Source organism: Lodderomyces elongisporus, chromosome 3 (genome assembly GCF_030384665.1).
Source record: "Lodderomyces elongisporus chromosome 3, complete sequence".
NCBI classification, from domain to species: Eukaryota; Fungi; Ascomycota; class Pichiomycetes; order Serinales; family Debaryomycetaceae; genus Lodderomyces; species Lodderomyces elongisporus.
Window position 1 is genome coordinate 109,447 of NC_083675.1, and position 16,355 is coordinate 125,801.

At 34.0% G+C, this 16,355-nt stretch overlaps 4 protein-coding genes across 4 annotated transcripts; 2 read left to right on the plus strand and 2 right to left on the minus strand. All coding sequences in view use genetic code 12, as the record gives it.

Annotated features, from left to right (window-relative positions):
* Window positions 1–3,788: 3,788 nt before the first annotated feature.
* Window positions 3,789–5,345, minus strand: INO1 (Myo-inositol-1-phosphate synthase; the record flags this gene model as incomplete). The annotated part of the gene is made up of 1 exon (XM_001523386.1): window positions 3,789–5,345. One exon carries the CDS (start codon window positions 5,343–5,345, stop codon window positions 3,789–3,791), a length of 1,557 nt encoding a protein of 518 aa, XP_001523436.1.
* A 6,500-nt stretch (window positions 5,346–11,845) lies between these two features.
* On the plus strand, window positions 11,846–13,375 carry CHT3 (Chitinase 3; the record flags this gene model as incomplete). The annotated part of the gene is made up of 1 exon (XM_001523387.1): window positions 11,846–13,375. One exon carries the CDS (start codon window positions 11,846–11,848, stop codon window positions 13,373–13,375), a length of 1,530 nt encoding a protein of 509 aa, XP_001523437.2.
* A 423-nt stretch (window positions 13,376–13,798) lies between these two features.
* RRG7 (Required for respiratory growth protein 7, mitochondrial) lies at window positions 13,799–14,545 on the minus strand (the record flags this gene model as incomplete). Its single annotated transcript, XM_001523388.1, has 1 exon — window positions 13,799–14,545. The coding sequence occupies one exon, from the start codon at window positions 14,543–14,545 to the stop codon at window positions 13,799–13,801; it is 747 nt and encodes a 248-aa protein (XP_001523438.2).
* Window positions 14,546–15,004: 459 nt separating this feature from the next.
* On the plus strand, window positions 15,005–15,703 carry PVL30_002380 (uncharacterized protein; the record flags this gene model as incomplete). Its single annotated transcript, XM_001523389.2, has 1 exon — window positions 15,005–15,703. The coding sequence occupies one exon, from the start codon at window positions 15,005–15,007 to the stop codon at window positions 15,701–15,703; it is 699 nt and encodes a 232-aa protein (XP_001523439.2).
* Window positions 15,704–16,355: the final 652 nt, after the last annotated feature.

Sequence of the window (16,355 nt, forward strand, 5' to 3'; positions counted from 1 at the left end):
GTATAGAGCAAGTGATAATGATGTATTTATATATGAATATAAAGACTTGTTTAAATTCAATTGTGTTGTGTACACGATTTAGGTAAGAAAAAGAAGAAGGGTTAACGAAGAAGATGGCAACTATAATGGATGTCAAAAAAAAAAATTCCCATGAGAATTTATATTCCTTTTAATTTTTTTTATTTTTTTATTTTTTATTTTTTTTATTTTTTATTTTTTATTTTTTATTTTATTATTTTATTTTATTTTATTTTTCTGGTTTGTTGTTGTTGTAGCAATATTTCTTTTGTCAGAGAAATAGAAATAAAATAAAAAAGAGAAAACACAATTTCACATCAACGTAAATAATCTCATTCTACTGTTGTTGTTGTTGTTCTTACAGTATTTATACCACTCCAATTCCAGAGTGTATCTTGAAAGATATTATATGCTACTAAACTCAGCAGTTTATATATATATATGTATATATATATCTAAGAGTTATACTTGACTATATCTCTCCTCAGACTCACTCACTCACTTACATATACTGCTACTACTAATACCGTATCGTATCTGCAATTGTGCTGTTACTGCTACTGCTACTGCTATTACCACTACCACTGTTGACCACTTCTTTCTGCCGTCTCCTTTATACTACAATTTGCTTGATTTAATAATTTTATTTTTCTTATATTTAGCAAAATTACTAGTCACACACACTCTTTTTCTTATTCCATTCTATCTAAATTCAAATGTATTGCAATTTTTTGTTTCGTAATCCTCTTTTTTTTTTATTTTATTTTTCCGGATTTAAGGGGAAATGCTAATGAATGTAGCTCTCCTCTACTCCAAAAATAAATTATATATGGATTGCACAAGAAGGGAGACATTGTCAACAGATACTATACCTGGTGACTTGTTCATATCAATGATGAAGAAAAAAAAACAAAACCATAGTAATAGAGAATAGGATTCTATATATTTCAGCAAACATAGATAACGAGTGTTGAACAGAGGAAAAAAAATAGGCATGGGGGTGGGCAGAGGAGAGATATTTTAGAGTAAAAGCCGCAAAAACAAACGTCATCACATCACAATGTAGAGAGTCCCTTCTCCAAATCCGCACCCCCCTCCCACCTCCACCTCACCCACTCTTTCTTTCTTTCTCCGTCAGTTCTTCTCTTTTATTCTTCCCGTAAAAAGAACAGTTGGTAGCAAAACCTAATTTATGTTAATTTTATTTTATTTTTTTTTATTTTCCTTATTGTTTTATACTTTTTATACTTTCTATTGTTAACTAAATAAAATAAATAAAAAATAAAATAAAAAAATATAAATTAAATAAAAAGTTTTTTGTTGAGAATTGGAGATGCGAGGGGGAGGGGAAGGACGAGGGGTTGGGTGGGTTGATGGAAGGGGAGTTAAGTACTGATGAAGTATTAGCGAGACAACGATATAGAAGAACTTTGGGTTTATACATAAAGCATGTCTCATTCTTTCTTTCTCCCTCTCTCATTCTCTCCCTTTATTTCATCATTCTGTTAAATTGTGCTTGTATGAGGTGATTCTTTTTACATTGTACATTGTTGTTAATATAACCCATGGTATAATCATTGCAATTAAGTGATGACTTTTATGTCCCAATGGGTAAAGGTGGTGACTATATAATGTATACAATACTTTTACTTGTCTTGTTGATATATGAAATGTTTGGATGGGTGGATGTATAGAAGATACGGAGAAATACTTCCTTCCAAGTGAGAGGCAAAGACATGATTCCTTGTTGTTGGTTTTTTTTTAAGCTTGAGTCACTTTAACTCTTTAATTCTTTTCTTGTTTGTATTTGTGTTTGTATATATATATATATATATATATTAGTTTAAATGTAAATTTCCCAATTGGGTGATATCCAATTAATTCTGAGAATATACACAAACTCTATTTGTCTCCCTTAAAAAAAATTGTTTTTTTATTCTTTATTCTTTTTTTTATTCTCTTTCTCTTTTAATGTAAAATCTCCCACAATTTTGGTTGCAAAAACGTTTGAAAATGAGAAAAATACAAATTATGCGAAAATGAGATCCATGTATTAAGAATTTTGGAAATAAGTAAATAAATAAAAAAAGGGTAGGAGAAAAGTATGATTAATAGGAAACAGTATATATATATATATATCTCCGGTCATCCTCGGAATAAGATCTGTATATATATATATATATATAAATTGTCAATTCTTTATATAATTCTTCCAATAAACACATACAAACGATATAACCCACGGATCAACAATTAGGGAATCAAGAAACATTTTGGTCACCTCGGGAAGAAATATCCAGTATGTTCATCTTCCTTTTTTCAATATAGTGGCTTTTTTTTTTCTTTTTTCTTTTTTGCTTATCTTGCTCAGTTTTCAATTTTCTCCTGTTTCATTGCTTTGGTTCTCAATCGTCACCAAGAAAAGTTCCACCACCACTTCCTCTCTCTCTCTTTTTTTCTACTCCTCTACTTTGGTTCCAAGAAAAATAACAACAACAAAGCTGTAAATTATAGGCATCATTCTCTTTGACTTATCTAGAGTCACGCTTTTTTTTATACTCATACTCTCTTTCTCTCTCTATGGTTTCACTTGTAGCACTCGTTGTTGTAGTTATTTATTTAATATTTTATTTTTATTTTTTTTTTTCTTTAGTAATTTGAATCTTTTACTCATGAACTAGACTACTACTCCCCACATTGCATCAACACACTTCGACGTACAGAAGAGGGGGCCAAACTCTAAATAAGCGACAGAATTAGGCTCTTCATTTGTATTATTTTTATTTTTATTTTTGCACCTTCACCTTTTATGTCTAACTCCACCCTATTTGTAGTGAGTATCTGTATCTGTATTTTATATTATTGTCTCCCCAGTTAATCTCACCCATCAGTCATTGCAAATACAAGTACAAGTAATCCATATTTTTATTTATACACATACACACTCTATCACATACTACAATATTCACTTATTATACATCCCTCACACACACACACACACATACACACACTAGTCAAGTTGTATAGTAAAAAAAAATAAAAGATAAATGATCATTCATATCAAATGTTTTGTGACTAGGGTATAGATCACGTGGAGATAACCATTCCTGATAAGCAATTTACTCACAAGCCCCGTAACTGTCACACGCTAATATCTGTAACCAACACACTCCCTCCCCCTCAAAAAGAGAAAAAACTGTTGGGAACACACTTACCTGCAGTGTACTACTGTTGTATGTATAAATAGTTTTATGATGTATAGCGCGTTCTATTAAGTTTATGGTTTGGAGAACTCACACACTCACACACTCAAACACTCAAACACAACCTTTTTTTTGGCTTTTTTTTTTTTTTTTATATTCGATTATCCCCGCTCCCCATATTTCTCTCTCTCTCTCTCTTTCGCTCACCCCCCATAATACTCTAAACACCACTTGACAACAAAGATTTTTGTTGGGTAAATCAAAAGAAATTAAAATAAATAAATATATATATATATATATTAAAAAAAAAGAACAATACTTAAAATAACGCACATGCATCCACATCCATCTCTATACACTTTCCACTGACTCTGACTCTGAGTCTCTTTTCTTCTTTTTTTTTTCTTCTTCTTCTCTAGTACTCAATACACGTGGTTATTTACACGTGATCTACTCATTTGCAACCAAAACTGACTTTACTCTGATTCAACTCTGTTTATATACTATTTATTTACCTTCTTTATATAAAGTTATTAGTTTCTATTTTTTTTTTTCCCTCATAAAAAATTAAACCAACCTTTCTTCAAACCTCAACTCATTGTTGATGGGCAATCCAACCAACAACCTCAACAAATTCTCCAATGCTTGTCTCTGCTTATTCAACCCATTGATAGGCTTGAATCCAGGTCTGCTCAATGGTGCCTTCAACCAATAACTCAACAACGTCAATACTGCATAGAAATCATTATACTCGGACTCACCCTCCTTTTTATAAGTAACTCTTTGCAAAAACTCGGAAACAACAACCAAATCAATAATCAATGGAGTAGCCAACAACGAATCTTCACACACATTGTGGATACTGATCTTATTATGTCCACCAAGCATCAACTCTGAATAATACTCATCCATAGCAACCTTGGAATCACCAACGGCTGGCAAGTACTTGATAACAATACAGTGGTCAACCTTGTCCCCCGACTCCTTATTATACAAAATCTGATTACTCTCAATCATATCATCAACAACAGACTGCTTGGAAATCTCTTTTGACCTAAACTGCTTGGGTGCTGAAAGATTATACCCATCATTATTACCCAAATGATTATACGAAGCAATAGAAATGGGCTTAATACCAGCATCAACCAAAAACTGCGCCAAAACAGACTTAATCTTGGTTTGACCAGACTTGAAATCATCACCACCAATAAAGGACTTGTGCTTCTCAGCAAGCTCAATAACACCAGGAACAAAAGTATTTTGTGGTGAACCATTGATATAAGGAACATTCTCCAAAATAGAAGCAACAGCAAAGATTGTTGATGGCGCAATCTCTTCATGACTAGACTTGATAGAAGCAATCAAATTGTCACTAGTATCATTCACTTGCGGCAAAACATCAGCATACCTCTCAGTATTGGCAGTCCACAACACAATAACCTTGTCCAACTTGTTTTTTTCCTTAAAATCTCTAATATCCTTTCTAATCTTTTCAACATCCTTCCACTTGTCACCAGTAAAAACATTTCCCTTGGAATCTTTGTTGAATACATTATCAGCTCTGTCACCTTGATTAGCAGCAATAAAATCTGGATAATAAATCGACTCCATTGGCTTTTGATTCTCTAAATATGGATACAATTGCTTTTGCAAAGTAACATCCAACACTTTGGCCCTCTTCATTGCCTTGTCCAATGACAACCCACTAATATCCCATCCATCCACAACCAAATCATTAGGACTAACAAATGGAACAATGGAATTGAATGGAGCATAAACATCATTACCTTCAGCATCAACACCAATCTTGACAGTAGAGGATTGGGTAACTGAACCATAATAGTTTGGCTTAACAACACCTTCCTTATTCTCAAATGAAATATTGTGCTTATTAGCCAAGATGGATCCAACCAATGTAGTACCATTGTTACCACCCAATCCAACTAACAAAAGACCAACTTTGGGAACAGTAAGATCCAACTTGAAATCATAGTCAATTGCTGTAGGTGTAACCTTGAGATTACCTTGAGCATCCTTTTCAACTAAAGAGTTTTCATAAGTGAATTTGGTGTGCAAGTGGCCGTCTTTCTTTGTAGCCTTGGAAGATTTGAAATCAATTGACATGATGGCACGTTGAGGTGAGTATTTATATAGCTTGAGAATAAATAAGAAGGAAACAAAAAAGGGGGAGGAAGATAATTACTAGTACTCAGTAATGGAAATTTGTAAATAAGAAAAGAAGAAGAAGCTAGATGGGAGAGATTTAATAATGAAGGGAGTTTCGGCGAATATTTATACTGTTTCGGCCAACCTTGAAATCTTGAGTATTTTTCTTATTATTATTATTATTATTTTTATTTTTTCACAAGAGTCAAAGCTTCAACGTTTAGTTGTCCAACTATAGTTGTCAGTTCTAGATCCAACTATTATTGTTTTAGGTGTTGTTTATTGTTGAGTTGTTTATTATGACGAGAAATAATTAATTATATAGAGTGTGAGAGAACCAAAAAAAAAAAGAAAAAACCAACAACATAGAACTTTACACACTTTTAACAATATTACGAAATTGTTTTTAGCTAATCCTTATTCTTATTCCCACGTGTAACTAAACCTTTTACGCATTTGTTCTTTTTTTTTTTTGCTTTTTCTTACTCGATATTACTCCATGTTTCTTTATATTCTTTCATACGTTATTTACCTTGTTAGAGTCTATAGCTCTTCAGCTATTCAAAGACACCCATTACTCAACCCTCATTTCTACTAATTTGCACCTGAAATAAAGATTGAAAGTTTGATTATTTTCGCCGACATTGCTCTAATCACAATTTAAACAATGGAAAAAATTAAAATATAGACTACACGCAACTTGCCTAGCATATAATTGGCTGATTATATGGAGAAAAGGAGAGAGAGAGAGGGGGAAGGAGAAAAAACAAAACAGACAGCGAGGGTTTCTAGTCTTTTTTCACGTTTGTGTAATTATTGTCGCTGAAAATTTAGATCAAATTCCGCCGAGTTTTCAACGATACTGCGGTATGGATTCATTTGTTAAATGTTTCTATATGTTTATTGAGAATCACATGGAGAAATAATAGGTTGGAAATATTTGATGTAGCTATGGACAACAAAGTCAAAACAAAAAAAGAAAGGAAAGAAACAGATACTTTAGGGGCTATGCCGACAATACAAGTTTTGACTAATGAGAGAATTAGTTTGGTAAAAAAAACAAATTGATTGTTTTTATCACTCGGTATATTCAATTCATTGTTTGTTTTCTGATGGTCAAAAACAAAAAAAAAAAAACATAGTAGAAACGTATATGCCACGTCAAAAAGTAAGAGAGACGAAAATAGAAGCAAACAAATAAGACAAAATAGACGATTGATTTCAACATATTTGCTTTTAAAAGAACTACTTTTTTTACTTGTTTCATTGTTGTCAACAAATCTGCAACCATATCCTAGTCAATATTGTCTATTCAATTTTGTTTTGAAAAGATTACAAAGAAAAGAAAATACAATGGTAATCATTGGATCATTTACAAGAGTATGTCAAAGTATATCTTTATTGGAAAATTGCCTCTTGAACTAAGGATTGAAGTTGAACGCGTATTAGACGGTACACTAGATACTCCTTCTTTTTTCGGTACTTGCTCTCTATTTCCACCTCTTACTATCTCCGCTATTTTTTTTCGTTTCATTTCCTTTTGGCAAAAATAGGGAAATGCAAATTCTCATGTTTATATTTCATTCTTGTAGGAAAAAAAAAACAATTTACAACTATCTCCCCCTATTTTCATATTTTCTGATAACTAATCCGAATACTTTATAAACAAAAGTTAGGATGTACAACAATATTACTGGAAGAATAAAAAAGAAACAAAATTGGAAAAAGTAACTTATACCCACTTGGTCAATGCCTATTTGTGACTTAGTAAATTTTTGTTTTTGCATTAGATACCGTTATTTAGCAAGTGGTTGTCCAAACGGCAATGTATATATCTATGATTACACTTCACATACACGTGCTCTTTGCCACGTGATGTTAACACATGTAACGAATAACCTCGGTTGCAATAATATACTAACTCTATCACGTGATATGCTCTTCAAATAGCTTCACAAAAAAAATTCTTCCCATTTTTTTTTTTAATTTTTTTTGTCAGTGTCGTCTTTCACATAAACTATTCTTTCTCAAAAAACTGCGACATTCAATATGTCATTCAACAAATTTTTGTGCCATTTTCATTTCGGGTACGCCATTTTGCTGGCCAATAATTGTGGATTTGGCAATATCAACAGATTAGTCAAAACAAGAGGCTTGTAAAAGAGTTGAGTTATACAGCCACGGTGCCAATGGCTGAAGCTAAAATGCAGCTGCTCTACTTTTTTTGCTTACAACATGAAACATCTTTGAATTTATTTTGTTCATTTCCTTTCTTTTGTTATTTTTCGAGCCACTTGAAAGCTATAGCTTAGAAGGTCCATACAAATTTTAATAGATGCATTTTTGGAATCTTGCCAGAAGCGGAAATGAAAATTAGACGCTGCAAAACATTGCAAAAAAGCAAAGAAAAAAACAAAAAGGGAAAGCCAACTATTGCCATATTTAGTCAACTTGAAGCTCTATATGGGTCGAAGAACCAGCCTGGTTGACTTCTACCAAAATGACTCGGTTCAAAAATATTTGTTAGTTTCCTTCTCCGCATCCTGCTTCAAGCTTTCCATGTCCTGCCACAGCCACGAGAGTAGTTTTATGAACATTTCACTTTTACAATTATTCATGATAAACTAAATTTTTTTGTGCCTTCGCCCCCCACCTCACCTCATCTCACCTCGTCCTCCTAGTCCCTTCTCCTCTTCGTACCATAACCTCTACCACCACAATTAGGACTTTGTCCCCCTTTCCCGCAACTTCTTCTCCTCTTCTCTCCCTTTTCCGTTCTTACACCAAAACCTATAATTCGACCCATTTGATACAATAATATTACTTTTTTTTACAAAGAAAAAGAAGACAAAAAAAGGAGGAAAACTGATTGGTAAAGATAACAAATCCAACACTAAAACGGGTAAATAATCTTGGCTGCCCTATTTCTTCAAAATATCTTGAAAAAAAAAAGGAAAAGAAAGAATGCACAAAGAAAAAAGGAATTATTTACGTATTATTTTGTTTTTCGTAAAAGGCTAGTTTATGTTTTTTTTTTTTTTGGTACTTTTGGCTCTTTTTGGTTTTCTTTGGTTCACTCTCAACAGCACGATACAATATACGACCCATTCCATAGTAACTGCTCCAATTTAGCAAACTACCATTCTCATTCACCTATAAAAACTTTGTTCTGTTCACTTAACATGTGAACAAACTAAACAATAGAGTGGGTTCGAATATCCAGGTTTGGAAATTGGTTCAGCATAATTTATCAGTGCGAGCTGGCTATGTTTTCCAGAACGAGACCAAATAGAAGAAGAAGAAAAAAATAAAAAGGCAAGAGAACAATTTGGTGAGCGCGTAAATGTTTTGTGACACATACGCGATACTTCAACATTGCATAAGGACACATTTGCAGATGCGCGCCACTTAAGATGAAAGATTTGCAGAAATGCAGATATGCAGAAATGCAATGTGTGAGTGTTGGACAGATCTGACAGCAAAGACAATGATGATGGAAATATCATGAACGATTGGTAAATGACAGCAGAGAACAGGCGCAAGTTTATGTACAAAGCAATTATCAGTTTTGTTTCTTCTTTTGAAAAAAATTTCATATCCATAGTACTTGTCAAAATGAATATGAAAAAAGTGTAACACCAAAAAACGAAAAAAACGAGGAGCCAAAGATGAGTCGTTGCACTTGAGAATAAGGTTGACTCACCCCATATGTTTGAGCAATCAAACAAGTGTTTGATTGCAACACGCTTTTTTGACAAATAAAGTGTCGATGCTTTCTGTATTAATTCAACCTTTTTTTTTCTTTCCTTCTTTTTTGTTGTTTCTGATTCTTTCTAACCACGAACGTTCATCACGTCAAAGTAACTTCCAGAATAATCAAACATTTAGTAGAGCCTACATATGTATATTTTATTTTATTTTATTTGTTCAAATTTTTAATTTTTATTTAAGTTGAATGTAGTTCACACAATACCCAATAATTGTTTATCTTTTTTTTTTATTTTTTGCATTGACTCCAATCTTTATAGTTCTTATTTATTTTGTTGTACATCTCACAACCTTGTACGTCATTTGTGAATCTCTTCGTTGCGTCATCGCAATTAATTGTTCGTAACCAGCAAATTGCTAGTAGAAATTAACTCTTTCTTGTATGCAATCACCTACCACTCCATCAAGTTGTAAACTCATTACAATACCGTTTGCGCTGATCATGAGACAAGAGAAGAAGAAAAAAAAAGCCACTAACCATATGATTTTCAAGAAGTTTAAGTAAACTAAACATATTTACCTGTGTTATCTGCAAATTACCATTATTATAATAAGAACAGTAATAAAAATAATAATAATGGTAATAATAATTTAAACAATAAGATGAAGATGGAGAAGTTTACCATGCTTGTTATTCCACACTTTTGTGGTTTATTCAGATGTTTGCTGGGCATCAATTGTACCAAAACAGAGGCAGTTGCACATTTAGTTGAAAGTAATTCTTCTTTCTTGTTTTTTTTTTCAGCTTCAACACCATCTCCAAGTACTTCTGAATAAAGCCTACACTAGTAATTTAGGAGAAAGCACAATAGAAAGCACCAAAATAAAATAAAATAAAATAAAATAAAATAAAATAAAATAAAAAGAAGGTAAAGAAGGGCAAAATTTCTCTGTCCTTGACCCCCCCCCCCCCCCTTGCCCCCAATTACAATGCCTAATTGGGATTTATTCCACCTCTATTCAAGTCTTATCACCAGCCATCATGAAAGACTGAAAATACAAGTATGCTCACTACCAAACTCCTTCTTCTTTTCGTGTCACTTAATCTTTTTCTTTTAGTATTCATAATTTCTCTTTAGTTTTTGTTGTTCATCCACGTTGGTTGTTTCATCGCTCATCAAAAAATGGTTACATCTGACATCATGTGGTTCACTGTAGATACTTTTATGCTTTTAAAGTTTTGAGGGAGTTATAAAGAAAGAGAGTTCGATCCAACTCAATCAATGATTGCCTTTCAACCGTTGCAACATTAAAAAAACAAAAAGCACCTCTTATTTCTATACCCTTGTGAAAACTATATACCAAATTGCTTTGTTAGTTCAATTAACAATGCTAATGACAATATCTACAATCTGTTAAACGAAATGGAGGTGAGGAAATGGTGAGGAAATGGGGGGGGGGGGGGGGGGGGGGTTAACCAGGATGTTGATGAAAATGGAAGATACAAGTGTCACAAAGCGGATGAATAAAATAAAAAATAAAATAAAATGCGAGAGCTCTTAATGACACAAAAACAGCAAACTAAAGCAAAAAAAAATAGTTGCAAAAAAAAATAAATAAAAAAAAAAAGAAGAAGAAGAAAAAAAAATAAGAAGCATTGAAACCAAACCACTCGGAAGCAATAGAGACTGGCTAGTACATGTTCTATATCACAATAACCATCTTTATACAATACAGCACCGGAGAGTACAATAGCAGAAAAACAAAGTAGAGAACTATTAACGTCAACGCGTTTATTATTTTATTTCACCAGAGAGAAAATATGCTGACATTTTATCTCGTAAAATTGCAGCAAAAAAGTGTTTTACTGGTGATTAGTCAATTTGAAATTGGCTGTTCTGCAAAAAAAAAAAAAAACAGAAATGAAAAAATCTATAGAATTATAAAAGGGCAGCCATCATCCCTCTCCATTCCTTGGATTATCAAACTTTCAGCTTTTTACTAATTTTTCTTTTTTGATTGTTGTTGCAATACTCATTCAATACATCTTATCTGTTTTGTGAATGGAACATCAAATAGTATAAAAGTTTTCCCACCATTTTGTTTTTTTTCAAAAATAAAGTTCAAATAACTGTTCTGCTTTGGTCAAAAATTTTTCATCACATTTTTGCCCCTAATCCTCCCAAGAGATAAGATCTGTATAGATAAAAGAAAGCTAGGAACATATATATCTTAGTTCCATTGCATCACATCACATCACAACACAACACAACATTGTTACTGTTACTGTTATTGTCACTGTCACTACCACCCTTGTCAATAACATTTCGTTTCCAGCTTGCAACTTCAGCTGTACTATTTCAACTGCGTTTTGGTTTAAAGTGAGGGGTTACATTCCTTTGTCATTCCTTTAAGAGCTTTCCTCCTCCATTTGCCTATTCGCACATTCACTCATTTAGCACCCACACTCATATAGTACCCACACTTATTTAGTACCCACACTCATTTTAAAGAACCACCAAGTCATAGTTGCTGCGTATACTTATCTTTTTTTTTTTGGTTGTTGTTTTTGGTTCCTTTCCTGTTGTGTTAATTTTGGCATTTGATTCCCATTCATTTATAAATTGCTTGATACCCTTGTCAACCTTTATTTTTGTTTTCTAGCAAAAAACTTTTACATTTGATACCCAGATATAATTCTTGCCATCCCCTTTCGCTTATTTACAGCAATATTTATTTTATAAGCAACAATGTTATTCTTAATCCCGTTCCTTTCATTATTGATTCCGTCGATCTTGGCATTCGACCCAACTAGCAACTCCAATGTCGCTGTATACTGGGGTCAAAACTCCGGCGGAAGCCAACAACGTCTTTCTTACTATTGTGACTCCTCGGCAATTGACATTGTGATTTTGTCGTTTATGCACGTGTTTCCAGACCCTATCCAATTAAACTTTGCCAACGCTTGTGAAGGTACCTACACTGACAGTGGTATTTTGAAATGTGATACTATAGCCGAAGATATCAAGTACTGTCAACAACAAGGCAAGATTGTGTTGCTCTCCTTAGGTGGAGCATCTGGCTCATATGGTTTATCATCGGACGATGTTGCACGTGAATTTGCCCATACCGTGTGGGATTTGTTTGGTAACTCCGACACGTTATCTTCTGATGAGAGACCATTCGGTGATGCTGTGCTTGATGGTTTCGATTACGATATAGAAAACAATTCGCCAACAGGATATGCCGCCATGGCCAGTGAATTGAGAACAATCTTTGCAACTGATACTTCAAAGCTGTACTATCTAGGTGCAGCACCACAATGTGTTTACCCCGATGCTTCTGTGGGTGATTTGCTTGATGAGAGTTACATTGATTTTGTCTTTATCCAATTCTACAACAATTGGTGTAATTTGGGATCGGCACCTTTTAACTGGAACGAATGGTTGAGTTATGCAGAAAATGTTAGTCCCAACTCCAATGTAAAGTTGTTTGTTGGTGTTCCGGGATCATCCAGTGCTGCTGGTTCAGGTTACAATACACCCAGTGAAATTGCAAGCTTATTGACCAGTGATATTTTAAACAACGCACACTTTGGTGGTATTTCCTTATGGGATGCTTCTGCTGGTTGGGGTAACAAGTTTGGTGGTAGCAATTTCATTGAAGAAGTAAAAGCAATTGTCCAAGGTACATATTCCAACTCGGTTTCGTCGTCATCTATTGATAGCACAAGTACAACTTCAACAACAACAACAACAATCACCACCACAACTACCAGTAGTACCGGCACTTCTACCACATCCAGTACTTCTAGTACATCTACCACATCCAGTACATCTACCACATCCAGTACATCTACCACATCCAGTACATCCAGTACATCTACCACATCCAGTACATCTAGTACATCTACCACATCTACCACATCCAGTGTTAGTTCTGCTGACTTTGTAACGTCAGACAAAAATGCTAATGCAGTTGATCCCTCATCCACTTCCGCCACTAGCACCACTTCATTAGTTGTTCCATCAAAACAAGACGTACAATCGTTGGCTTCATCTTCATCTTCATCTTCATCTTCCGCCTCTTCAGTGTTCGATCCAACAACTTTACTGACTTCCACAACTGCATCCTCATCCTCGTCACCAATATTGGCACAATCAATCCTCAAAACATTTACTGCTGTCGAGTACTATCCTTCAACCCAAACAAAAGAAACAACAGCTTTTGATCTTCAAGCAACTGTGACCATGTACAGAACTGTTAGTCAAGCTCCATAAGATGAAAGCAAGTAAAAAAACGTGGAAGGCAAATGGTTAAGGTTAGCCAAAATGAAGCAACAATGCGAAACAACAAAAAAACGGAAATAATTGAAACATATTGGAAATCAAAATAAAAAAAAAAGAAAGAAAAGAAAAAAAAAAGGAAAGACAAGGATACATGGACACCAACAGTACAAGAAATTTTCCCAAAAACCTTTGAATTCTTTCCTTGTGTTTCCTGTACTATATCCTTTGACTTTTTTTATTTTTGCCTCGTTTTATTTTTCATTCTCCCTATAATTCTTATTATTGCGCTCTGTGTGTTTGATTCCACTCTTTATTATTTTAGTTCTAGATAGGAGATGTCTTGTTGATAAATGTTTTTAATATAAAATAATCTATTTTTTTTGTTCATTTGAATCGTCTGTATCACTTTCACATTCAATGTCTCTTCCCCAATCCCGAAGCAACAAGAAGACTCAATTGTTGTTCCATACAAAACCCACTCAAGACTTGTCTCGCCATCTGGTTCAAGTAAATCGAATTCAACTCTCCGCCACACCATGAATCGTAATCATACAGTTGTTCGCTATTTCCAGTATTGCGTAATGGAGCAATTCCAATACTAGCCAATGGGTACAGCAATTTATCAAGCACTGTAGTAGCCTGCTCAGTGATCCCGTGCGGGCTTACTATAAACATAAATGTAGATGCTTTGGAAAGCAGGCTCAGTTGATGATACTCCAATATACCGGCAAGTTGTCGTACTGTTGATGCACTAAGTTTTTTTCTGTAGTTTTTACACTGCACAAGAAGGTTGATATCATTCTTTAGCGATAGCTTTGTTTCTAATGGGGTATTTTGAAAGCCCTGGGAATGGATCAAGGAACACTCGTTTGCTCGTGATATGGTTCCCAAAGCTTCTGAAACTTTATAATATGGCATCAAATCCCATTTACCCATCAAATCGACTCCGTTATCGTAAGCACCCCCGCATTTGATCAAGCCTTTAGCATTCAAATGTCGTGTTAAAAACTGCTTGACGTACAATTCGTATAAAGTGCCTTGAAATACAGTTGAGACTGTGCTTAATCCGTGAAGTCGACAATGACGGAGATATTCATGTGTGTCTTGAATAAGTGAGATGCTGGCCTTACTGGCATATCGTCGGAAACTGATCTGGTTCATTTCGATGTGAAGACCAATATAAAAAATAAATCCAAAAAAAAAGAAAAAAGAAAAAAGAAAAAAGTAAAGATGAAAGAAGTAAAAAACAAGGACAACAAGTGAAAATTGGTGTGAAAAACGTTTCTGGAGGAAAAGTATAAGAATAAAGTATTTCAAAGAGTCGTTAAGTCATCTAGTCTCTTCGTATTTACATTTGAAGACGCGCTATTGTATTGAAGAAGAGGGGATGAAAAAAACAATAGAATGAAAGAATGCGAGAAAGGGAACTAAACGGTACGAAAGCTCAAAAAACCAGGTACATCCCCAATCTCGGGAATTTCCCAATCCCCAACAAACATATCAAATAGTTCTAAAAACATCATTCCTTGTTATTAAAGTAGTATTGAAATAAAGCTATTGGTTTATATTCGCTCATACACAATGCTTTTAATAATTCTACATCTACTATTTGTAGTTACAATGGCTACGTCAAAGAGAATAAATTTGTTTGTCCAACAACTCAATGAGCAAACTAGCGATTCAATTGGCTTTATAGAAAACGATAAAGTCCACCTCATAGATAACGCCATTGAACGTGATACGCCATACTGTATTGGAACCAAAGACTTAGTTAATCATGAATGTTTTGCTTTTTACAAGAACCTCGAAACATTGAATATTGAAAATATGGTATTCGACATGTTTTTAGGCGAGGATGGAGATGTTTCGAGGTTATCCCTTTCATTTGACAAAGAAGAGACAGTAAAAGCGGGAAAAGAAAAAGAAAAAGGAAAAGGAAAAGAATTGAATAATATAGATGAAACAAATAAACCTCGGGTTAAGAAACACCCATTTGTTGTTGCACCACAGCCTAATATGAATCCCGATTCACTCAAGAAACAACAGCAAAAGGGTCAACAAAAATCGGGGAACACTAAGCTAGAGGTGGTGAAACAAAAAAAGACTGTTAAATATATTGACGAGGATGGCAAGGAGGTCACAAAGGAGGTTGAAATAGAAGTAGAGGTTCCTTTAGAGGAAGATGTGATTGTAGACGAAAGGTCGTGGATTCAAAAGAATTGGATGTATGTTGTCCCGCCACTATTATTGTTTTTGGTTATGGGTGGTGGTGCCGACGAGGCTGCTGCTGGTGGTGGTACCGGTGGCAGAGGTGGGTGAATTTTGTGTACAAATATTCAGACTAGAAAACAGACATTTGTGGTTTCTCATAATATATCAGAACGAAAACAATTCAATAGCATGTTGATGACTCTTATTTTCTAGACACTCACAATTCCATTCTTGAATACATGCAAGACCTAGGAAAATGATTCTTTGTACTAATTTTTGTCAAAGTCAATGAAACAAGATTCACACCGTTAATCCAGAAAGTTGTTTCTGCTGCCCTGTTCCTCTAAATTGTAGGTTGTCTTTGAAGTGCATATATATATTACATATACATATACGATATACACATATATAAACTTGTCCATGTAAGTGAGTGCGAGAGAGTGACAGAATGTATATACATGTATATTAGTATATATATATATTAGTATATATATATATATATGCATCTGTACGAGGTTGTTAAGAATAAATACAATTGGTAGCATCGAAGTATTTTTGCTTACATTCATTTATAGCGAATCAAGTCGATGAAAATTATTATTACGAGAAAGACATCACTGCTTACGCTATACTCCACCATACAAACAATAGCCATAGCGCTACCATTCTCATACTGAAGGTCCGTCTCTTTTTTTTTGAACCAAAAAAGATCCTCTCAAACTAAAGAAAAAGTTTGACAACCGAAATTGAAAAGATAGTT